We start from the raw sequence: 26,846 nt of genomic DNA on the forward strand, positions 1-26,846 counted from the left end.
GCTAACTTTACTAATGACTCAGAGTTTAAAGTTTGAGGTGGTAAAAAAAAAAACAAGCAAAAACGAGATATTCAATATTCAAGTGATTTCTAAAGAAAATGCATTTAGTTTTATTAACTAATAATTAATAGTAACATTACAATGCAGTTTGCATGATCTCAGGTGCATGCTTCTGACATATTTCTGCATGCATCATCAATCAGGGAAATGAACATCAAAGCAGTTTATGCACTCTCTTGGTGGCTAAATGCAATGACAAATGTAGTGATATTTTTGCATTACTGTAAGTGAGTCACAACACACCTAGACATCTAAGAAAGCCAACTTTACTCATGACTCAGAGATTAAAGATTTAGGTGAAGCAAAACAAGCAAAATCTGCCATTTAAAACAAGACTTTAAGGTCGGATTCACAGACAGGGTTTAGAGTAGACTAAGCCGGGATTAGGCCTTAGGTCAATTAGGACATTTAAATAGCTTTTATAAATGTGCCTCAGAAAAGAAAAAAAAAACATTACTAATGTGCATCTTGAGACAAAACAATGGCACTGACATATTTTAAGGTCTGTCTGTGCAAGTTGCTTTCAGTTAAGACGGCGCAAGCATGCATTTGAGTCAGGGACTAGTTTAAGCCTCATCTGGGAAAACGGGGGTTTAGATAAAGATAAAGCACATCTTAATTGTTCATATTACATTTATTTCCTCACCAGGAATTGCATTTCAAGTTGCATGTTCTCTTATGCATGCGTTCAAAATACGTTTGCATCATCCGTCAGGAAAATGAACATCACAGCAGTTTACTGCCCTCTCTTGGTGGTAAAAAGCAATGGCAAATGTAGTGATATTTTGTGACTGTAAGTGAAATGTTATACTTACCAGGTCAAAAATAAATCTAGTTGGGATTCACACTGTCAGATATATCATATTCCATGTATGACGATACTCTGGCATATCTGGATACTAATCTAACAGAGAAACTGTTTTCTCCACTTACTGTAAAATATAGGTCATACTATGTAAAATGACCAGACAACAACAAACTAACAAAATCAGTTGTTGACGTCTCTTTGTATGTGTGAAACATTAAATATGGCATAATTTAAAATCATACTGTAAAAGGTTGAGTTTAAAGGTATAGTTTAAAATCTATTTCTAACTGGCTCTCTGCCAGGTGCTGGTCTCACCACATAATGCTGCAAAATATTATGTTAAAGGGGTGGTTGATTATGATTTGACTTTTCTAACTGTAGTTAGTGTGTAATGTTGCTGTTTGAGCATAAACAACATCTGCAAAGTTACAACGCTCAAAGCTCAAAGCAAAGGGAGATATTTGCTTTTAAAGAAACTGCTTTTTAAGGACTACAACAAACGGCTGGTAGAGACTACACCACATTCCTCCCGGGTTAGTGACATCACCAACCCTAGAATTTACATAAACCCCGCCCCCTGAACACGATTTATAGATTATCATGACGGAATATGCTAATCAATGACTAGAAGATAACTACATGTTAGCTACATAAATTAATCAACTAACCATTCAGAAATGTCCTGTTGCATCTACATGTTGTCACTTCTTCTTGAGTCTCTCCATCTTTCTGACTTCGGTTTGAACATAAAAGGCTAAACGTTATTGAAATGTTCAGTGCATGTGTGTGTGAGGTAAAAGGACACGAGCTCTTGAAGCTCCGCCCCCTGTGCCGGGAGCAGCAGCTCATTTGCATTTAAAGGGACAGACACAAAACAAGGCATTTTTGCTCACCCTCAAAAAGTGACAATTTGAACATGCAATATAAAAATATCTGTGGGGCATTTTGAGCTAAAACTACACATACTCTGGGGACATCAGAGATTTATTTTACATCTTGTGAAAAGGGCATTATACCACCCCTTTAAAATAGCATGCATACCTACTGACATTTATGCATGAAAATCTAACTGAACATATCCATCATCTAATAAGAAAACCACTACGTGCTCCTCACTCAGCAAGCAAAGCAATAAAACTAGCATGCAGAACGACACATCTCTGTTGCCTGGAGATGGAGCAACACAAAGCCGTCCTCATGGAGGCCATGGTTTCAGACTCGACAAGCAGAGCTCTCTACTCAGAGGAAATGAAGTGAGTCACGCTTACCCTGCTGGTTTTTACTTACAGGGTTTCTGAGAGAAGCTTGTGCATTATTCACATGGACGGATCCTTGACACAGACGGCCTGAAATGAAGTGCACACATGCTGTAGTCTCTGAGACTGTCTTCAGCTCTAAACAGCTCTGAGATAGAGATCCAATCACAGCAGGTAAGAAAGCACAATTTCTGTAGTAATGTTGCTTTATGCTTGCCATTTTGAACACAGTTTAGCTATAGGCTAGCTGTTTAAGACTAGTTAACTTAAGACCTGTGAAAACGCCACTAAACTATCACTGCACTGTTCATTTTAAACTGTAAACAGAGTCTTTTTGTTTTGTTTTGTTTTGTTTTCCATTGCTAGGTTACAGAGGTAATATGTTATTGTCATTTGCCTTACAATTACACATTTACGATAAGGTTCCATTTAATAACATTAGTTAACATGAAATAACAATGAAAAAAAACCTTCTAATGCATTTATTAATCTTAGTTATTGTTCATTTTAACATTTAATAATGCATTATTAATTTACGCTTTTTTTAAGGTGATATAGCTACATTTTACTCACTCAAATAAGTACTGAGTAATATCTAACTACATGTACTTACTATAGAGGGTTAGGGTCTGGTTTAGTGTTAGTTACTTGTAATCATGCATAATTTACTCTTATTTCTATAGTAAGTACATGTAGTAACATGTAACTACGTCACCTTTAAATAAAGTGTAACCCATTATTAAAATCAAAAGTTAATATTGTTTAAAAGACTTGATGAACTAGCAATGAACAGTTGTATTTTTATTGACTAACTTTAACACAGATTAATAAATACGGTAACAAATGCACTGTTCATTGTTAGTTAATGCACTTTGAGTATGGGACGTTATTGTAAAGTGTTACCAACATGCCTGGATTCTGTGTCAGATAACAGCCGCTTGTTCGGTAACACATTACCATAAGGTTCAATAACAATGAACACCACTTTTACATCATTTATTAATCTTGATTAATAATAATTTCTACATTTACTAATACATTTGCAACATTTCAAGTTGTAGCTATAATCAAAATTAGTTCATTTTAGGGTACAACAGGGCTTAAATGATCTAGGTTACTAGACCTCCCATAGTTTATGATTGCAAAAAAAAAAAAATATATATATATATATGTTTGTATTGAACATTAATGGAGCAACACATTTTGAGTGAAAATAAACAAAAAAAGTGGTTTGTTTGTTTAAAACTCTTTTATTTAACAATATATTATATTTTATTAAATGATATGATATGATTAATATCATATTTTTAAATAATGGTGATCATCTCTAAGGCGGACACCTAGCTTAATTACCATCTGAATCTAACCATATCGTGTCAACAAATGGGACAGTCAGCCGGCTGTTTATTACCATGTTAATTATTGTGCCTTTAGCCCCTTTTACCCCAAATACCATCAACTGAAAATCATTAAGACATTTGTCTCAAAATACTACATTCCATCATTTTAGCAATCCTCATTTGCTACTTAAATCTACATTTTTAAAAACATCAAATGTTAGATCAAATTATCACAGAATAAACTTTCAACGATCGCATCAATGATCCGCCACATTTCCACGTGCATCTTGAATAAACATGAAGTAATAATGAAAAATGTTACTTTTAAAACTGTACATTTACCTGTTTAAATAATACCAGTTCAACATCTCAAAAGCATTAACTATTGTTGAGGAATTTTGCCTGTTTAAGTTGGCACAGCGAGCTGTGTGGTGGCATACTGGGAAAAACACTGGCCTTTTGATTTGGGCAGCGTTTCATTTCATTAGTCTGTCCTTCAACAGCAGCACTGATGCATGACAGTCACCTCTATCAGACACACTCTCACACACTTCGTCCCAGTATAGTGAGTGAGTCTCCAGGGATTCCTAATCATTATTTTTCTTGGTTTAGAAAGGACAGCTTGTGTTTTTACACAAGGAAACAGTCAACATTGCATAACGTTGCTACCCACCTCGACTGATTGATTGGAATTTCACGTTTGCCCTTTGCGTATTGCTAAGGTAACAATAAGAATAAGCTTAAATAAATATCAACTATAAAACAAGACTCTAAAGATAAAGTACACATCTCACTCCTCAATTGAAGTGCATGAGAGACTCGGCTCACAAGAGATGATCACTGATTGTCATGATCGATAATTGCTAAGAACATAATACTCCCAAATAACACACTATACACTATGCACTTGTAAACGATGAACTCAACCTTATAAAGTTTTTACACTACATGGTTATTTTGTCATTCAACATCAGTCTGACTGATTCTACTTTTGTTTTTTCCTAAAAAAAATTGTTGCTTCATCAATATTCAATAAAAAGTAGGGATGCATGATATATCGGCCACCATATCGGTATCGGCTGATATATGACATTTTTTAATGTTTTTGTTTGAATTGCTTGAAATATGATTGGAATCACATGGCTTTTCACTGTCAGACTTGTTTTTGTAATCAGGCTCTCAAAAATTATATAAGAATTTGGATTTAGATTTATCGGCCAATATATCGGTTACCGGCTTTCAAATTGAAAGAATTATCGGTTATCGTATCGGCCAAAATTTTCATTTCGGTGCGTCCGCATATTTTTTCTTCAACCATACACTATGAGAGAAATGAAAAACATATTTTCCTTCAGGTTTGCCTTTAGCCCCCTTGTACTCAATAATTGGAATATTTTTATTGATACGTTTGTTGTCTTCAGCATAGGAAATCAATATTTTTTCCCCTTTTGGATGGACGTTTTTCACAGAGCTTGTCAGATCATTATGCGTTTAATTTTCTGCAAATGTTAAATGTGATGTTGCCTTAGAATTTGACCAAAAGCACATCTACATTGCATTTAAATGATGCCCCATAGGCAGCTCACTAGGCTTATTGTTCAGAAATACAGTAACTTACACAATGTTGCCTTGTTCATAGACACAATGGTGAAAGGGAAGAAGAAATCGAATGATCCGTCAGGTAGAAAAATCACACTCAAGATGGCGAAGAACGCTCTGAAGGTGACAGTAGACGGCAAACGTCGCCTCGACCTCAGCAACATGGCGATCGCCACGTTTCCAAAGTGCATCCTGAAGCTCAGCGACGTAGACGAGCTGGACCTCAGCCGCAACCTTCTCAAGAAGATCCCCGACACCATCGACAAGTTTGTGAACCTCCGTTTGCTGGATCTGCACAGCAACCACCTGGAGCAGATTCCTGCGGCTATAGGCCGTCTCCCGAACCTCTACAGCCTCAACTTATGCAACAATCACCTGACCGCCTCCGGCCTGCCGCATGAGCTCGGGCTCTTGAGGAACCTGAGGGTCCTCAACCTGGGAATGAACCGCATCGAGACTCTCCCTCCATCCGTGGCTGCTCTCAAAGAGCTTCGGGAACTGGGGCTCTTCAACAACCTCCTGACACTGTTGCCCAAGTGCATCCAAAACCTCCCAAAACTGCAGAAGATGAACATCAAATCCAACCCCATCCCCACAGACGGGCCTCCAGAGGTGGACAGCATCCAGAGAGTCGAGAGTCTGTATTTAGTGCGAGAGGACTGTCTGTGTACCGACTGCCTAAAGAGGTGTAAGGAGGACAGGGAGAAGTTAGACAGTCGAATAAGTGCAGCTTCTACGCAAAAGAAGTCCATCTTTGCGGGTTTCCTAACGCCAAACTCTGTCGCACAAGAGAACCAGGCGTTATGGAGGTGAACATGTAGACTAGTCCAAATCACAATATGCAATACAATGATGATTGAGAGATGTACAAATAAACTTTCCTCAAAAGCCTGTTGTATCATACAAGACAGTACGTAGTGATGGACCTTCATGTTAATGTATTTATGGAGTTGTAAGTGGCGTTTATACTGCAATAGCTTCTATGTACCACTAGGGAGTAGCAAATATCCAAACAGCCTCCGTTCTCACTGCTGCCCCCTAGAGGAGCTCTAATGACATTAGAATCACATCTGGAAAGTGTGGGCACTACACTTCATTAGAGTGTGGCTTTGGAAAAAGTTTTATGCTACACAAATAAATATAAATGCAAATGACTTGAAGCTATACATCTGATATTTATTCAGGAAATACCAAAGGACAATTAGCTACTTCAGGAACCACAAATTTAAGTCACTTTAAAGGGCTGCACGTTCTTCTAATATGAGTTTAATGACTGTAAATGGAGAGAGAACTGAGCGTAATGAAACGTGTAACAACTTGTCAGCAATACCAAAATACACTATTATACTTTCACAATTATCTGTTCTTGCTGTGAAGAAAAGGTTCAGGTGAATATAATTATTATGTCCATATTGATTTTTTTCGTCTTCTCATTTCTCTAGAGGAACAGTTTCCTAATTAACACTCGGCTCAATTCTATTGATTTCCCCACATCCGTGCTTGTTTTGAAGATCTGCTCATGACATGATAAGTGACATTTTAAGATTTCTCTGTTTAAGCAGTGGAACAACAAATACACCAAAATAACATTTACACCAAAATCTGTGAGACTGTGAGCGATAATAGATCTCAAGATGCATGACATTTTCTTTTGGTACAGTATGTAAGGGTTAGAAAAACCATGCATAATGTAATTTGAAAGAACTAAATTCCTCTTATCAAACCAAATCTTGCTTAAATGCTTATTCTTAACTGGATGAACACACATAAGCCTAGCGTATGAGGTTTGAAGTATTGTTATTTGGTGCTCCACACATCTTGAAATGACTCATTTGAATGAATCTGGAGGTCTGTAATCCGATTACTCCCACCAGAAGTCAAAGTAAACAAAACTCAACACTGCTATTAGGCTAAAGTGGATCAAAGTGAAGTCAAAATGGTATGGAAGAACAGATATTTTACCTTGAAAATAGTCTCAGACTCTGGTGGTCCGAGCACGAGGTCTGTAAAACATCACCAGTAACGCATTCTACGTCTGAAATTATGTAGTTTTATACACAAACATGTAACTACATTGTCCTTATAACAGTTTATTTCAATGAGATTTATGTCTAGTCTTGTGATAAAGATACATAAAATAAGGTCTGCATCATTATCATTTTGAAAATCTACCACAAACATCTCCTGTTGCTCCATCACCGCATGTCATGTCTCTAGAGGTGCCCTCCTAAATTATTAATACAACGCAAAATCAATAAGTCATGTGACATTGCATCTCAGTCAACAGAGCAGCAGCTGCGCTAATCAGAATTCTTCTGAACAATATAAGGTTTATTGAACATTTGGTCCCTAATGTCATAATAGACTGAGGGTTTGACACTGCAACTTCAATGTGATAAAAAAAAGATATATATATATATATATATATATATATATATATATATATATTCTTTAATATGATCTTTAATTTGTATGTCATTTTTTAATAATACAGTACAAATATTTGGTTACACTAGCCTATATTTAAAAGTGTCATTGTTACAGTGTAATTATATATTTAAGTACTGAGTAATATTAAGCAACTACACGTACTATAGGGTTAGGGTAGGATTAGGGTTTGGTTGAGGGTTAGTTGCATGTAATTATGCATAATTTACGTTTATGGTAAGTACATGTAACATATGTAACAAGGACACTGTAAAATAAAGTGTTACCAAATGTATTTATTTATTTAAATGCACTGCAATCTGAAAGCAACAATCAAGGACCTATCATATCCAAGATATACATACATATTCACATCATACCCAATCTTTTCGGTAAAGCCACAAAGTAATGTATTTTCAGCCTGAGCAGAATAGGTTCCTTAAAGAAAAAAGCCATATGAAAGACTTGACATGTACCAGAAATTGCCCACTTCAGGAAAACATCTCAAGATCAAAGAATCCAGCCGTGGTGCTCTGATCATCCGACTGGAAAAATACATCCCCGGGAGACTAAACATCCTGACCACTCGCAATGCATTTTGAGAACGGACAAAGAAGCATTTTGAACAAACAGCTAAAACATCATGTAAACAGCTCACGCGGGTATAGGATGACCAGACAGTCAAGTGCATCCCATCTGAGTGGTTTAGGACGCGTGCAATTTCCAAAATAGATGCAGCATAAAAGCATCTGCCGAAAGGGATGTTTATAGGAAATAAATCATTTCGTGAAAACGCAGATGGGCATTTTTTCGGGCAGAACTGACATTAGATAGACCGCATTATTCAATTCCAGAAAGATTTTCTTAATATATCCGAATGTCCTTACTAGCCAAGTATGTAAGAATTAAAAGAATGTGACATGCTATTTATATATATATATATTTATATGAGGAGTTCAGATGCAAAATCCTCTAAGTGCCATCTGAATCATTTTTATCAAGCTCGTATATTTAAGTTCAGTAATTTCACTTAAATGAAAATTAATAGGTAATTTTCATTGCCATTTAAGTGAAATTACTGCATTTAAATATACGAGCTTGATAAAAATTATCATTCTATAAGAAAATTTCAGATGGCACTTAGAGGATTTTGCATCTGAACTCTTCATATATAATATATATATGATATTTTTTTACAATTGGGTGCAGGACACTATAGTTCATGTAAGTTAGGATAGCAAGGATACATTTTATTTTGACTATATCTATCTATCTATCTATCTATCTATCTATGAAATATATATACATGAAAGTTACACACAGAGATACACATGAAATGCCAAAGTGCAAATTCATGGAATCAACACACCGTGTAATCTGTAATGTAAACATAGTTTTGGAGTCTCGAAGGGCACGGTTTGACAGACATGCACTGGGAAGAGAACAAAGCGCTGTATTTGAGAGACTAGAGTATATTTGGGAACTGGCGGGTCAGTGGTGGTTACCCTGCGCCTGAAGCAGCGGCTCTCGCCCTGGTGGCGGTTGAATGAGGTTTTTATTGCTGTCTCATTTATGTCTCCGTCAGGGTGTTGCAGCCTCCCTCCCTCCCGCCCCCCATCCGAACTGAGGACCAGCTGCGCTCTACAGGGCTGAGCTTCCCGAATCACACTGGTGGAGCCGCTGCTATTATCTGCCATACTGGGGGGGGGGGGCTTAGGAACAAGACATGGGAAGAAAAGGAAGACAAGGGCAAGAGGAGGAAAAGGGGTGGGCCGAATGTCACATGGAGATTTGAGACGGGCAATTGGAGTAATTTAGCTGTTGAGCACTCCAGTGTCCAGTAAAACAACACCAGTTATCCAGTAAAAACCAGTAATGGATTACTTGAAGATCATTTAAATTGTATAATCACTTAAAATGTAAAAAAAATATGGAGTACGACGCATACTACATGAGAAATTATACGGTTTTATTCACAAACATTAGACTGTCACCCTTATAACATTCATTTCATAAGATTTATCTTTTCTTTTGACAATTCTTAGATATAAAAATAGAAAATGAATTTCACCCAAAAAATTTTACTTATAATTTACTTATTTTCCAAACCTATAAAAAAATTGTGAAAATGGATGTCAGTTTAATGGTGTACCTGTTTTGTAGCAAATTAAGATTACGATTAGATATTCTTATATATAAATGTGTGTGTGTGTGTGTGTGTGTGTGTGTTATTATCACATATATTAGTATATGTATATATATATATATCTATACACACATATATACTTTATTATTATTATCACATACATTATTAATGTATGTATGTATGTGTATCAGTCCATGTATCAGCAGCACTTAACACATTCAGAAAACAGCAAGATTTATGTAAGAGATTGGTGCCTCCACATACAATTCGCGAATAACTTGATTATTATTTTACCGGTTGACTAATTTCTTGCAAGATAAGTACTGGACTAGTCCAATAGTGCACATCCCTAATGGAGATGTGTGAAGGAGGCATGCAGGGTGAGATTCCCCAGAGATGGAGGGAGTGCGACACACACGCCTGCCACCAATTAGAAGGCGAGTGGCTTGGGGCAGCCTGCTGTAATCATACACACACACACACTGACTGGTCAATGTAGAGGAGCGCATGATGAATAATGCAACGCTTGGTGGGTGTGGACCAGCGTGCGTGTGTGCGTCTGCGAGTAAGAACCCGGAGAGTGAGCATGTGCACGCGTCAATGTGTGTGTGAGGAATCCCTCCCCCAGCCCCCAACCAGCCGGTGCCTGCAACATGAGGTCAGCGAGCTAGCGGGGAAGAGCGGAGAGAGCGAGGAGGAGAGGAAGAGGGAGAATGTACAGAGAGAAGATCTGAGGAAGAGGAATATGCAGAGCAGAGGAAGAGAAGCCCATCGATGGCAGCCATGCTGAGTCCAAAGATCAGACAGACCAGGAGAGGTACAGTACGCTGCATTTGTATTTCATCATCTGTCACCTCTCAGGGGCCGCGTCACACACACACACACACACACACTGTACGTGCTTCGATCTCACAGCATCTCTGCTTCAGCTGCTCTCACCATATTGGCTGGATCTGTTCCTGATACTTCAACTGTGGAATTAAGCAACTGATCAATCAATCAAAAAAATTATATATATACATACTTTTTAAATATCGATCAGTGGCATAATCTCACAAATATATATCACATTTTTATGGGATAAATATATGGGATTACATTTCATAATTTGCTGCTTTCATAACAGAAATGCCTGTTTCTCATTCAAATGTATATGATGATCATCATCAAAATAATTCTGTTCTATAAATTATACATTTCTATATAGAGAGATGCATGCTTCTCATTAAAATTTTATATTCTCATAGAAAAGCAGGAAATTACAGCAAATGTAAAAAAAAAAATGAATCCAATAAATATTTGATTGTGAACATAAGATATACCTATTTGTGACATCGGCTATATATTGCGTTTGACTAGGCTAATAAAACTGCCAATATTTTGACATATTTTGATATTTACTGATATTTTGCCATTTTGTAATTATTGGCATTGGCTGATAACCATGTCAGCTTTTTATTGGTGATAAAAATGTTGTAGTTTCAGAGTATGTGTAAATTGATGAGATTCGCCTTGCCATTATATATACCCATTTTTGGAGATAAATACCCACATCGATCGACGACTATGGCTGTTCAACTGATAAATCAACCTATGTTCACCATCAAAAATTTGATTTAAAACAAGCTGCAAGACAAAAAAAAGAAGAAATAATAATAATGCACTCTATGGCTCAAGAAAACCTCAATAAATAGAGCCCATTGCTTGGCTCTCATTGTGCTGTGGCTGACCATACGTCAAACCACAACCATCCAGCGATGCATTTACACCTCAACAGATGAACATCAAGACACACATTCCACTATCATCCGCAACACGCTGTTCAGCTTCAACACACACACACACACGCCCACAGCGGCTGATCATCATTCATCAGCAGCCTATAGCACAGTCTTGGGTGAGATGTGAAATACAGGCAGGAGAAGATCTGAAGCACAAGGCTTCATTCATCATGCATCAACTTGATGGATGACGCTGTGTTAATAACCAAAGCTCAATGCGTATAAGGAAGCTGAGTGATTTACCCTGTTGTACCCTCAAACCTGCTTATAGCCCATCCCCCATCTGCCTTCTGCCCCAGTACCTGCTGAACATCAAGCATCTGCTGGGAGGAGACGCTAATGCACGAAACAAGAATTTATTTACACGGCACTTTCTGATTGGTCAATCACAGCATTCTTCGGTCGTATGGTTTTGTATAAAGACTGTCAAGCTGTAAAACTGAACGCTGTCCCAACCGATTTCCAACAAAGATGTGCTATTTTCATTTAATGTTCCACTTTCTTATTAAAATTAATATTTCCATTCATTTATTAAAGGGATATTTCACCTCTGGAAAGATGAATGTGTATTTAAATTGGGTCATTTATGTAGTAGAAATGTGAAATTATTTTAGAAGTTGGTGCCTTCTTGACTGAGAAAAGCCAGAAAATGTATTTTTGGCTCATGTGGATGAAAGACAACAACTCCCAGAATGCACTTGCTTCGCTGCCCTCCGAGGCCACGCCCAAGCCACGCCTACCGGTTACAGAGGGCAGTATCGGGAGAAATGATACAGCTAGGCTACTTGTCGAGTCGAAACTGAAAAGACGGCGTTTTATCGTGAGATCCCCCTATGGGCGGGTTGAAGACATGCGGGACGAGCTCCTCCTACTGGCTGGAGTCTCTCGCCTCTGATGAGCTAAATGACGATTTTTGTGTCATCGGAGGTTTTTTTTTCCAGACACACAATACAGAAATCTCTCGTCTCAGGGGGACATGAGGGAGGGAAGCACGGTCATTTGAAAATACTACCGGGTTTCTACTGATACAAAGCTTAATGCTAATCGGTGAAGTATCCCTTTAACTATCCATGTAATATGCCGGATATTAAACAGTCAGTAGGGATGTTATAGAGGAAATTTTCACACAAATAAAAAAACTTGTATTACTAATAACACTGGGTTCTGGGGACATCAGGGTGTTGCTATCAATATGCTGGGTATTGAAATCACTCTTTGCTTTTCACCGACCGCACATTGTACAAAGATAAGATTTGTCAATGATGCTCCAGATCTGTTGCGCACCATATCCTCCGCCATCTTCTTGTCAGTCATCTCTCTTTACTTTCGCTTCGTGATCGTCAAGTGAAATCACGGCTGCTTGTAGTGTCTTTTGTCCAACTGAACTAAAAAAATATATATTTCTATACAAAAGCAAAACTGGCCAAGTAATGCAATCATCGGTAACACCGACTACCGCAGCAAGCCTAACAGTTACTTGGTCAAAAAAGAAATCTTGCATCACCCTGAAGGGGTTTGTTTTGCAATAACGACCAGCTGACTGTACATTATACTTTCTTTATTTCCCAAAGGACTTATGACAGATGCTTTAATCCAAAGCCATTTGCATTTACATTGCAAGGTATATATTTTATCAGTTTATCATGCATTTCCTGGGAATGGACCCTATTACCTTGAAGTTGCTTGCTCGATGTTGGAATGATATATGCTGTTGGTTACAGTCACATAAAGTAGCCTTTTAATAATATAAAGATATTAGGGCTGCACGATTTGGGGAAAATGTCATATTGCGATAATTGAGGTCAATATTGCGATTACGATTGTGATATGCGATATAATAAACAAATGGTTTCATGAGTCAACTTGCTTGGTTCTCAAGGAAAATAAATGCACACACAGATTAGTGATAATCAGCCTAAAGAAAAAGTTCTTTAGTCTTTATTTTTTATTATTTATTTAATATTGAGTAAATATGGAAAAAGCAATAACATTGGACGAACCAGGTGCATTGTTTAAAGTGTTATAGCACATGTGCTAATTTTCAACACCTGTCCATAGGGGGCTTTTAAAAGTCAATTTCAAAATACTAAAATTTTCAAAAGTAAAAAGCTTGTGCTTTTGTATGATATCACAATGATGCCATCTCGGTTTCTTGTCAAATATCTTAATTGCCTGTTTATATAGAGAAGTGACTGGTTTCAGATTGTACGCTGATGTTTGTGACAAGAGCAGTGAGTGTTTTTCTCTGTTCCTTGTTTTTCCTTGATTAACTTTAGCGACAGATATAATTAGTAGCTACTGTGTACTGTCCCTTTAAGACCAGCTGCTGTCAGAGACGCGGATCTCATACGCACCTCATTCTCTCGCGAGTCAGAACTCTTAACGTTCATCATAAGACTAATCTTATGTTATGAAGATACTCGACAAAAAGACATTTTGGCATAATTGTGTGTGTTATTGTTCGTTCAAGCTCGAAAGAGAACTGTATTCTGGCATGCTGTTTTGTGCGCACGCACGATATTAGCGCGAGTCTTTTGTGTGTCACAGGCAGCGCGTTCATTTTGGCATAGGCTACATGTGTGTTGTTCGTTCTACCGCGAAAGAGAACTTGATACTGGCGCGCGTCTATCAGTGGGTCGTGTGTGTGTGTGTGTGTGTCAGGAGGACATTCACTGACTGACAGCGCGTTCTTTTTTGTCTTATCGCGCATGAATGGTTTAAAAGCATTTGCATGAATAAGAGCGGGACCAAAGGATGCCAAAAATTAACAGATGCTGCATTTATAGGCTTATTTGTTTATTTAATATAAAATCGCAGCATTTTGCGTCATATAATCGCGTAGGCTTGACATCGCGATTGCGATTGCGATACGATTAATCGTGCAGCACTAAAAGATATCATTTTATATATCTATATCATTTTATACATCTATAACAGGCTATTTCTAGATATAATTTTCTTTTATATAATAATATAAAAGCCAATGTTTTAATTTAGGAAAGAACATATAATACAATATAATGTCACCCCTATTTTTCTTAAATGAAGCTGCCTTTATAATTTTATGCTCTAGTTTGTGTCTTATAGTTACTAATCTTAAAGGGTTAGTTCACCCAAAAATGAAAATTCTGTCAGTAATTACTCTCCCTCATGTTGATCCAACCCCGTAAGACTTTCGTTCATCTTCGGAACACAAATTAAGATATTTTTGATGAAATCTGAGAGCTGTCTCACTCCTCCATAGGCTGCTGTGTAATCGAGATCTGCCATCCCAGAAAAGTTAGTAAAGACATCGTTAAAATAGTCCAAGTGACTACAGTGGCTCAACCTTAAGTTTATCACTGGTCGTCGCAGCCAACGCTGGTCATGTGTGTGATGCATGTGATGCTAGCCAATAGTGAGCCTACGTTCTGACGTACAACCCATAAGCGCTGCGCTGTTACACTACGTGAACTCACTCAGAGGAACACACAGAAGAAAATTAATAGTTGAATAAAGTCGCTATATTTGTTTGTTTTTTTGCCCACAAAAAGTATTCTCGACACTTGATAAATTTAAGGTTGAGAAACTGTAGTCACTTGGACTATTTTAACAATGTCTTTACTAACTTTTCTGGGATGGCAGATATCAATTACCTAGCAGACTATGAAGAAGTGAGACAGCTCTCAGATTTCATCAAAAATATCTCAAATTGTGTTCAGAAGATGAACAAAAGTCTTTAATTACTGTAATTACTGACAGAATTTTCATTTTTGGGTGAACTAACCCTTTAACGCGAGGTGGAGTTTATCTAAGGTGCCAAATTTATATGCCACAAAAGTGGCGCCAGTGCCACTGTCATCATGCACAACTTGAAAACATTCTTTCCACTATATTTTAATTGCAACTTTAGAGGCATCTATTCTCCGAGTTAATCCCCTCCGTGCCAAAACAGGCAGTTTTGGTGACCACATCCTAGAAACGCCCCTGACAAAGTGGGAAGGTATGAATCATCGCGTAGAGAGATTTGCACACTGGGTGTCTGCACTCGGTTTCATTTGACTTCGGCACTGAAATGCTTAATCCTTTCAAAAGCTAATTGGCACAAAACGTTTGAGTGCAGTGAAAACGTTTCAGTCATGAGGTCAAATTTACAGCTGTGAGGGAAGGTTTTAAAAAACATTGAATGTTTGTATTTCTGCTAAACACATCAAAGCCGAAAGGTTACATTTTTCCATAATATTAACATAAAATAAAATGAATTACTCATACAAGCAAATATCACACTGCTGGTTCTAGTGTTCCTGTGATAGAATAAAATGCTAATTTAGCATTATGTTCAACTTTAACTACTGAAAGAAAGCCTAAAATGATCACCACACCAAGTCATAATCAAAATTTAGTGAGTGAATAATGTTAAATATTGAAACTTAAGATTCGCATTTACACACACTCACAGCGTTTGGCGTGATCTTGCGACTGTCAGAGTAGAAATTAAAGCTGCTGCTCTCCGTATGTTTTTCCGTCGTCTCTAGTCGTGTTCATATGTAAATTGCGTGGGCTTATTTTGTCCATTAGATCGAAAGATCTGGAAAAAAAAACAGAAAAAAAAAAAAAAAACATACATTTACCAGCTCATAGACCCTCACCTCGAAGAAATCAAGACAGAAATGGTTGAAAGTGGGCAAAAGAGACAGATTAAGACACTAGGTGCAAACAGGAATGTGTTTCCCTCGTCTACTTGTGATCCGATCAACCAAAATGCATCTTAATACCAGGTGTAAACAGGGCCTAAGATGGCTAACTAACTAAAATTGTGTATAATGGTAGCTAAATGTTGGCAGTTCAGGATTTTAAACATGGAAGTTCTGCCTATATCATAACCATATGTGACCCTGGATCACAAAACCACGAGTCGCACTGGTATATTTGTGGCAATAGCCAACAATACATTGTATGGGTCAAAATTATCGATTTTTCTTTTATGCCAAAATTTAGTATATTAAGTAAAGATCATGTTCCATGAAGATATTTTGTAAATTTCCTACCGTAAATATATATAAAAACTTTTTTTTTTTGTGAGTGGATGCAGCAAAAGCTCAAACATAAATGGACAAATTTAAAGGTGATTTTCTCAATGTTTAATTATTTTTGCACCCTCAGATTCCAGATTTTCAATAGTTGTATCTCGGCCAAATATTGTTCTATACAATATTTACCCAACAAACCATACATCAATGGAAAGCTTATTTATTCAGTTATGTATAAATATATTATGTATAAATCTCAATAAAAAAAAAAAGACCCTTGTGACTGGTTTTGTGGTCCAGGGTCACATATGGAGAAAGCCATGCATAAACACCCTGTTCTACCAATGCAGACCTCTCTCTTCCTCTGGTCTCCATTAGACAGAGCATCTACTGAACCCACCACACCCAGAGACACAGCTAATATAATCAAGAAGCCTGCAGATCTGAGGAGGAGGAGACATTATGGAAAAGGCCATTGGAGACAGACCCAGCAGCCATCACACATTTGTTTCACTAAGATCCTGACTCAGTTCCTCCACCTCTGTAGTAAACATTTCATTCTAGTGGAGATGGCAAAGTATGTATACGCAAAATGGGGAATTTTGGGGAAAATGTGAATGTTCAGATTGTTTTTGTTGTTACCAACAGAAGAAAAATTAAGGAAAAGAGTAAAGAAAAAGGGTGGCACTGGCAATTAAAAAAATATATAATAATTTTTACGTACACATACAGGAAGAGTGATACGGGAGATCTATGGCTATGTTGTAAAAAGGTTTGGGACAATGGTAAATTATACAATTTAGAGTCATTATACAAAAAAAAAAAAAGAGTTGAGAATGCTGTGACCAATAAGAATCAAGTATTCTAGAGAACCACGTAATAGAGTGCAACAGTGCCTGCCCACTTCTTTTAGCAACGTTGGTTCCGGACGTTTTTAAAAAAGTCTTTTTTAAAACGTTATAAGCCAAGAACCGAACAAACCAGCTACGAGGAGAATAACAATATTACAAACTTTGGTTTGAAGCTGTGACCAATCAGAAGCAAGTATTCCAGAGAGCCGTTTAATAGAGTGCAACAGCGCTGCTCATATTTTAGCGCTGTTGGTTCTGAAAGTGGGAAACCACTTGAAACATTTGTTGTGTTGAGCCACTTCAATTACTTTTGTTTCATTTGTTCATTGCAAACAGCTGAAAGTCTGTAAATTTAGCTAATAAACCTGATTTGCAATGGGAGTTGAATCATTTTGATTACAACTGTATATATATAGATCACAGTAGGTCTATCTTTAAAGGTTTATTTTAGCATTCAAAATGAATTCCCCTATGGAGAAAATGAATGGGACTTTGACTTTTCGAACCCGACTGCTGCACGCTATATGCATGAATTTGAGACGCTCACCAGTGGATTGGGAGTGAAAAATACTATAAAAAAGCCACACATGCATTGATTTTGACTCTACAGCCCAAAGGCATAAGATGACTTGTGCAGGACTGACTCCGATAAATAATCCATGGTGACATAGATTGTTCATAGTCCAGCCTGAAGCCTCGAGCACCACAGCTTGTGTGTGTGTGTGTGGCCTGTGTCAGAGCAGCCACATTTTAAAATCGGTTATATCAGTCAAAATATGTTCCCAAAATATGTTATATTACCATTACCAAATAGGTAATACTCCAATAATCTTTGTTTGACTATGAAATAGTGCTGTGATCTCTATATTATGTGAAATGGCAGACTGGCAAACGGCAGAGGTTTCTATATCAAGTGCGCCTCTGACTAAATTACACTCTGGAGATCCTATTAGAGTATGAGAACTCCCTCCCTTCGGCCATGGGGAAAACAAGCACCTGATACAGGAGAAGCCCAGATACATTTACCAGAGGGTAACTGGTACAGACCAAAGAGGATGATGGTTTGCATTCTGCTGCAGGAGATGAAGCTGAACACAAAGCAAACAAAGAACATCACAGCACGGTCGATTTTGTTATTTAAGATAAATATTAAGAGCTGCACGATTCTGAATACATTCAGAATCACATTATTACTGTTTTTTATGAATCACATAATTATTGTGTTTTTTTTTTTTTATCAAGATCACAATTCTCTCAATTCTGAACAAACAAGTAAATAAAATAACATGTCATTTACTAGAGGTTCTGACAAGTTTAATTGCTGCAGTCTATTTAAAATGTTTACATTTATTTTATTTTAATCAGTATGAATGAACTTACTTATAATGACTTCACTTGTTTGAGTATTGGATGAACCAGTTTTTGAACAAATCTCTTGAATGAATATATAATCATAGTCAATATAATCAATATAATCAAGTGCCAAGTTACTTTCAAAAGGTGATTTGCTCTCACTACCGTAGACATCAGTGTTTACATCCGAACTATCAAAATTTTATTCCAGTACTATAATTTGATTATTTGTAACCATGTGATGTTGAAAAATGTGTTTGTGAAGCTGTTTCATACCTATTCATGATATCTGCTCTCAAGGACACTCAAATTATTTAGCATCAGTCACTAAATATATTTAGTATCTTGAAGCGTGTCACCTACAGTATGTTTGGTGAAGCTTTCTTCTGTTCATGAAACACAAAGAGGACTTTTAAAGAAACGCACTGATCACTTTTTCCGTGCATGTATGCCATGGAAGGAGACTGAAGCTGTCAAGCTTAAAAAAAAGACACAAAACCACAATAAAATTCTCATAAAAAATGGTTGGTATGACTCATGAAGTCTTCTGAAGGCACACAATAGACTACAATTCCCCTTTTGTGTTCCACACAAGAACAACGTGAGCAAATGATGACCATTTTCCCCTCTGCTTCTGTGTTTGTCATCCTTAAATCACGGAAGTCTAGAAAGGTCTCACTGACTTCTCATTGACTCTACATCTCTTCTCTTCACCTACAGCCAGGTCCAAGAGCATGGTGATGGGAGAGGCATCACGCGGCTCATGTCGGCCCACCTCACCAAGTCTCCAAGAGGGGGTGCTAAAGGCCGGCTGGCTGAAGAAGCAGAGGAGCATCATGAAGAACTGGCAGCTGCGCTGGTTCGTGCTTCGTGCTGACCATCTCTACTTCTATAAGGATGAGGAGGAAACTAAACCACAGGTATGTTCAGCTTTAGAGACCTACATGCATTTCTCTTCACAACTCCAGAACACTATGCAGAAACAAACTCGCACCTATGAAAATAAATGTGGGCTTGACTACTGCCGAATTTGCACTATGGAGATGGTTCTCCAATGGTTGCTACAAGTCCTGTACTGTAAGTTCAAACTGAATTAGACACACCCATTCGATTAGACACGCCTCTTTCCAAAACTCTACCATACAAAGATGCTACTGAGACCACTGTAATCAAAGATTGAGTCAAAAGTAAAAGCAAAAGCGTACAACTGATTACGGAGCTGAATATGGTGCTAAACCCACTTAACTTGTCACATTGCTTACATGTTCTTTGAATGCACAAAGGCCTGACGAAACTCAAAGTTTTCTGATTGGATTGCACTTGCACTTTGAAACCAGTTTGCAAAAGTTTGACTTTTCAAAAATGTGCATTTCCTAGTTTTTGTAAAAAAAAAATGTAAAAAATTACATTACAATTCATTTCTAGGGCCGCCAATAATTGTAACCAACGTGTTTTTGAAGAAAAACATTTATTTCATAATGTAATTTTCCCTCTATTTCAATTGTTTTACTTCAATGAAAGGTTAGATTTTTGTGCTTTTTTCTTTAATGAAAAAAAGTTGCATCCAATTAAGCGTCTGTATATTCACAAATGTAAACGTTCGTGTAGATTCACAAGCGGTGTTGTGATGCTGCTGAGAAACCTCTCAGAGTATTGTTATTTATCTCAGTGCAAAGAATGCACAATCAAGTATCATTAACAGATCTGAACATCGTTACACAAACACAAATACAAAAATAATTCTCTCATGTCGCAAACCGGCTCTTGTTACGTGTGACATGCCATCAACAAAATATGGCAAAAAACTGTCAATAGGTGTAACACCCCAAACTAAACTGCTTCTTGAACACTACACACACTTAAAGGTGCAGTCTGTAAGAATGACAACTTGTGGTCGAAATAGGTACTGCAGTCCAAATTCAGACTCGACGGCGCTCACACGGGTTGCCAATTTGAGCACATGCAACAGGAACGAGTGCATGGACAATGAAAATTCAGTGTTTCCCCTAGGTTTACAGGTTTGGGGGGGGGGGGGGGGGGCGCTATCTATCTATCTCTATCTATCTATCTATCTATCTCTATCTATCTATCTATCTCTATCTATCTATCTATCTATCTCTATCTATCTCTATCTATCTATCTATCTATCTCTATCTATCTATCTATCTATCTCTATCTATCTATCTATCTCTATCTATCTATCTATCTATCTCTATCTATCTATCTATCTCTATCTATCTATCTATCTGTCACATAAATTGGTTGTCTGGGAGGGTAATGGTTTGTAAAAGTTAAAAAATGTTAACATAAGATATCTCTTTAAAAAAATATATTTAAATCTTTTTAAAATTGACTTTTGCAAATAACCTTTGTTAAATTTATAGAAGTATTTGTTAATATTAATGGACCAGAGCTTAAATAGTTTTATTTTTTAACTAACAACTAAAAAAAGATTTATAAATACTAACCAATATATATATAAATTTTAAATGGGCTTTTTTTATGAGAAGTTTTTATTTCTATGATGCATTTATTGGAGAGAATAATCCTGTCAGACGCACCACTGCTGTGAACGCGCGTTCACGTAAACACAATTTAAACAATGTATTATTCAATACATTACTTCTATATAATTATATATTAAGTTGCTCAAGCAAGTGGTAAAATATTTAACCATGTACTTATATTAAAATCTTTTGTATTTAAATTTTAATACAATAAATCTTGCATGTCACAAAGAACTTGTTTTTCCACCTCCACGAATAAGACGAGTGTTGTTAGGGATGGGCATTCGATTAAATTTTCCTAGTCGATCGTCGGGAGAATTAACGATCGACTATCGATTAATCATTAATATTTTTATATTGAAATTCATTATTTCTTTAACTTTTTATAAATTAAAAATGCAATGAAAATACAAAAATACAGTTTGTTTGTCCTCGATGAGATCTTTATTACAAGAAGATCAACTTGTGGCAGTGAAACTGGACGTTCGGTAGACTTGAAGATATGCCCTGCGGTGCTCTAAAACAGCGGAACCTGCAGCTGCGAGCCGGCGTTCTTAAACAGAGACCCATGGCCACTTCATCCGTTTTCTGTGATCGGATAGCTATCCGATCGTGAAAAGACCAAATGTAAATGCCCTCCGAAACGCATTCGAGACGGATTTAAACCCGATCGCTCAAACCACTTCAGGAGATCTAAACGCATTCCAGACGAAACTGGACAAGTGTAAATGCATCTGTACCACATGTAAATTTGACTAATCCCAAAAATGCTAAGAAATAAACGTGTGAGAGCGTGTTATAGGCTATTAAGTCATGTTATAGCCAGATATGACGTTGCTTCAACACGCATTACCACAGATGAGCATCTATTCATCAAGCCAACGTGCAAAGTAAACTATCGCAAATCAAAGTAAAAGTCATTCATCAACACACAATCATCTTCATTAAAAGTAAAGAACCGAAATGATCTTACCAGGGCTGTTGCCGCAATATCTTGTTGCGGTCTTTGATTTAGACATTTTCGCTGATGATCAATAAAATGCAGCTCACATCAGTTGCTTTCGGTGACGTGCAACAATTTAAATATGCATATAGCGCGGGAATTCATGATCGGATTTATATCCGTTTTGCAAAAACACATTATGTGACCAGGTGTAAATGGAATCGTTTTGATAATTCAGATAGTTATCCGATCTGAGAAAACGCATGAAGTTCCCATAGAACTTCTGCACCAGTCTACTGATTTCTGTTGAGAAAGATAAGCATGTTGACATGATCTGGGATCAGACGCGACCGCAACCTGGTGACAGCCAGTCCAGCCGCCGAAAACACCCGCTCTGAGGGGACTGACGTTGGATGCACAGGTACCTCCGCGCTAAAATTGATTCCATTGCTTCAAGACTCACACTCTACGCAACGCAACCTGCATTAGTTTAATCATAACAAATAAACGTGATCGACGAAATTCTTAACGATCAATTATCGATTAATCATGCCCATCCCTTATGTCGCCTTGTTGAGGTAAATTGTAGATTTCCTTGCTTTAACTCAGTCTTAAAGTGAAAAAAGTAGTAATTAATTAAATAAATTTATGGTGAGATTACTACATTTTATTTAATTAATCGCACTTATGGTGAAATTACTACATTTTCAGGTCAATCGGTGTTCATTTTGACCACGAAACATGCGCTGTCACTTTAATTCAGCGTTTGCAGCACAGCAGAAATAGACTCGGTGCAGAAACGATCTCTGCACTGCTGTATACGCACCGCAACTGGAACAGATCGATCATCGACGGACTGCATCCTCGTGCAGTGTGAAAGCTCTGTTAACATGGGTACGGAAAAAAATACTCACCGCAAACGAAATATATGTGAAACGGGCGTTAGACTTGGAGCAGGAGAGCTACTTCGGCTGCTTCTCGCAGTAGAGCGAGTGTTGCCATCTTCAGTTCAGCGACACATTTCCAGCCGCGCGCTCTCTGTCCGCTAGTGCTCAACTGTATGTGACGCAAGTGTTTGTTTGTGTGTGAGTGTGCGCACTCATTGGGATAATTGTAAACACAGACAGAAAAGACATGCCATCGTGGAAATAAGATAAATAACATATTACTTAAGGGCCATTTAGGTTTTTTTTTTTTTATAAAATAACAAATTGTAATCTGTCGCTATAAAGAAAATCAAATTTACTTGACCTCCAAGGGGGGCGGGGGGAGCCGTTAGGAGGGCGGGGCGCCCCCCTTATATAATGGTAGGGGAAACACTGAAATTGGCAAATTGGCAACATGAAGTATCACAGACCAAAACAAAAGCAAACATTCCAGCCTGGAAACGCACATTTCAAAGTAAAATAACTGGCTGTAAAGGTGTTTTTCAGAGAAACGAGTATGTGAACTTAGCATGTTTCCTCAATATATGCAAACAAACATATTATGCTATTTTATGCTTTAGTAGAGTGAAAAAGTTACATACAGCACCTTTAAGAAAGGTTCTAGACTGCACTATATGTTAAAGCATCATGTGACAAACAGCTATTGAACAGTAAGTGTGAGCTCTTCCATTTATGCCCAGTTGTTTTACATTGCCACCCCAATACAAGCTTGCACATTGCTTTTTTAACAGGTTTATGACCATTTATTTTAAGCAATCAATACCGTCCAGCCTCGTCAGTCAGACTGAGGTGCGTGATGAGCAACTAACCCTCATAGGAGACTGTCAATACTCATCCAAGCACCATTAATCTGAGCCCATGCTGTGCTGGCCAGGATGTGTGTGAAAATGTCAATCCCACCCACTTTTCCTGCCTTTAATCAATGGGATTCAAAGTGGAAGGGCTGTGTAGGAAAATCTCAAAGCAAATCACACACTGAGATAAAAGGCGTTCATCCCACGCATCATGATCTGTTTTTTATGGTTGTTCACAAAGAACATTTTGCATTCCCAAACATTTCTCAAGAATGTTCTCAAGACAAAACTTAAGAATTTGAATTCCTTAAAAGAATTGTTTTAAATCGCCATAGTCAAAACATCTTAAGCCCCTTTCACACAGAGATTCCGGAAAATACACGGATAATGTGTCCCGGGATCGTTTGATTTTGGTTCATTCACACTGCCAGTGATTTTCCGGAATCAGTGAGTGCGTTCACACACATCCCGTAAAGATCCCGTAAAGACACGTGACGTCAGGATGTGTTGTAGAAAGGTCAGTCTAATCTTCCGCTACCGCTCTTTCCATTGTAGTCGTGCACTTGGTGGATTTTTTTACGCAGCGTCTTAGGCTACGTCTACACTAATCCGGATAAATTTGAAAAGTCTAAAAACGCTCCGCATCCACACTATCATTTTCAATCGTTTTACAAAATTTGCACATCCACACTGAAACGTCTGAAAACGCTTACATCCCCGTACTGCGCACGAGTAAATCCTAAGACGCTTCGACCTGCGTCATTTCCGCTAGGCGTTTATTTACTTTCCGGCTCTGAAACGCAACTGTCCTCGAGTTCCGGCGCTAAACAACAACTGCGAGTAAACATTCTGTCTCCTTTGAAGAAACGCAATCTGCAGAATGTACAAACTGTTATGATTAATGTTAAGATTAAACATTAATCTTTAAACAAGGCTGTCAAAACGGAGAGCATCCAAAACAACTGCTGTACAATGTCGTTCACCATCTTGGCTGAATTGGTCATATGACTGCATCACATGACTAAAAATGCGTCATCGTATTCAAAAGCCTCCGTTTTCACAGTCCACACTACGACACGAAGACGGCGTTTTCAGATGTATCCGCTTTGGAGAGCGTTTTCCAAAAGCTACATTTTCGTTGACTTAAAATGCCATCTCAGTGTGGACGGAAGGCCAAAACGGAGAGAAAAATATAAGTTTATAAATAAATGAAAACGTATTAGTGTGGACTTGGCCTTAAGTTTACTAATGATCTGCGCTCTCGATCTCGAGAAACCACGCTCGAGCATTTTTTTCCGGATTCGGTCGTACACTAACACATCGCGTCCCGTTCCACAAAGCTGACGAACGCTCTCAGCTTCAGCGCGGATAGTAAGGAGCTCCTGGTCTCGGCTTCATTCTAGTTTGCACACATTTTTTAATTCTTTCTTTGTTAATGACGAACACAAACTTTTTTCTAAGAGCAACAAAATACCCCTTACGGCATTGGTCCTGGCTTTTGTTCACACAGGGAGCGTTCCGGGACTGATCCCGGCAATGTTACTAGGTCCCCATCCCGGCATCAATCCTGCAATCACACAGAAGGCACTCTAGCAATTTTACGGCAATTTCCCGGGATCAACGCGCTGTGTGAAAGGGGCTTATTATAGCGTCCAATAAAAGGAAAATGTCATGAATATTGCCAGATAGATTTAGCTGCCTATAGCTAAAAGCACCGGGGAGATTCTGACCCCAAATCTACATGCAATTAGTTGCCCTGCAATAATCTCTGGAATTCATTCAGTTTATAGTTCATCTAATTGAAGGAGGCACTCAGAAAATGTGTACTCAAAATCCCTGGTTACACATTTCCAGATGAACACTTGCTGCTTATTAAAGAATTACATTCAAGAGCGCATGGTAATTACGTTTGACTGATTTTTAAGTCAATGTAGGTTAAGTGATGCATTTGTATGTCTCTGTGCAGGGCTGCATCTCACTGAAGGGCAGCCAAGTGAATGAGCTGACAGCCAACCCAGAAGAACCCGGCCGACACCTTTTTGAGATTATGCCAGGTGAGAAGCTCTTCAAATCATCAATGTCCTATACCGAAACCAGCATGTAACAGTCTATATAGTAGAGATGCACCTATTGATCGGCTGGTGACCGGAATTGGCCGATTTTCACGTGATCGGCCATGACCGGCGACCGGCCGGTCAGTCTGACATATGCCGATTTAATGCCGGTCAAATGCACTCGGTGCCACATGATTAACATCGCGCAACATCAGCATCACACGTGCACACGGAACGCACATGTAGGAAACCTCTTGAATTATGGCCGTTTCACACCGCAAATGTCAGTGGCGCGTGAGCCACATTTTTTTCCGTCATGCATGTTAATCAATGAGTGCAAAAATACAAAAATGGTGTGCACATCCCAAACACCCAGATTGGGCGCAGGTGCAGGACAACTGAATGATATAAACAAATAAAGAAGGGTGAAGTCCGCACACTGAAAATTACTGCTCCAAAAGAATTTATTCAAGCAACGTTTCGACCCTCAGGTCTTCATCAGGCACAATGTCAATGTAAAGTGAAGTCAACTTTAAATAGACACAGGTGATCACCTTAATTAGGCACACCCAAGAAATCATGTGACAAATGCAAGTCATGTGACAAATACAAGTTACAAAAATGTTTTTCAATCACTATAAAAATGGCTTAATATCAAAATCCTCATTTAACCCTAAAGGTGACAAAGTATTTAAGGTATAAATCCAAAAACAATCAATCAATGAGTGCATTCACACAGGAGCGTCGCGTGAGCAGCAGTGAAGCGCGGGTTTCGGCGCGGGTCTATTTTTGCAGCGCTGCTCACGCTCAATTAAAGTGAAAGCACACTTTTGATGGACAAACAACTAAAAATGAATTCACACAAAAAGTGCTCAAAATGCACAGAATAAGTATGTCTAGTGTGTTTTAACAAGATCTCCAGTATGTCAGAAAAGAAAACGAAGACTCAAAAATATTTGTAGAAGATTTAC

At 37.9% G+C, this 26,846-nt stretch overlaps 2 protein-coding genes across 2 annotated transcripts in view; both read left to right on the plus strand.

The window, feature by feature from the left end:
• Positions 1–2,030: 2,030 nt before the first annotated feature.
• lrrc18b (leucine rich repeat containing 18b) lies at positions 2,031–6,349 on the plus strand. Its single transcript, XM_084433421.1, has 2 exons — positions 2,031–2,298; positions 5,104–6,349. The coding sequence occupies exon 2, from the start codon at positions 5,109–5,111 to the stop codon at positions 5,874–5,876; it is 768 nt and encodes a 255-aa protein (XP_084289547.1). The 5' UTR covers positions 2,031–2,298; positions 5,104–5,108; the 3' UTR covers positions 5,877–6,349.
• Positions 6,350–10,306: 3,957 nt separating this feature from the next.
• arhgap22b (Rho GTPase activating protein 22b) overlaps positions 10,307–26,846 on the plus strand; it is a 31,828-nt gene continuing 15,288 nt past the window's right edge. Inside the window, exons 1-3 of the mRNA XM_084433435.1 lie at positions 10,307–10,453; positions 19,351–19,550; positions 25,788–25,875. Of these exons, the coding sequence (XP_084289561.1) occupies positions 10,411–10,453; positions 19,351–19,550; positions 25,788–25,875 (331 nt within the window). The 5' untranslated portion in view covers positions 10,307–10,410. The remainder of the gene's footprint in view (positions 10,454–19,350; positions 19,551–25,787; positions 25,876–26,846) is intronic.

The sequence above is a fragment of the Rutilus rutilus genome, assembly GCF_951802725.1.
Source record: "Rutilus rutilus genome assembly, chromosome: 16".
In the NCBI taxonomy this organism is placed as follows: domain Eukaryota; kingdom Metazoa; phylum Chordata; class Actinopteri; order Cypriniformes; family Leuciscidae; genus Rutilus; species Rutilus rutilus.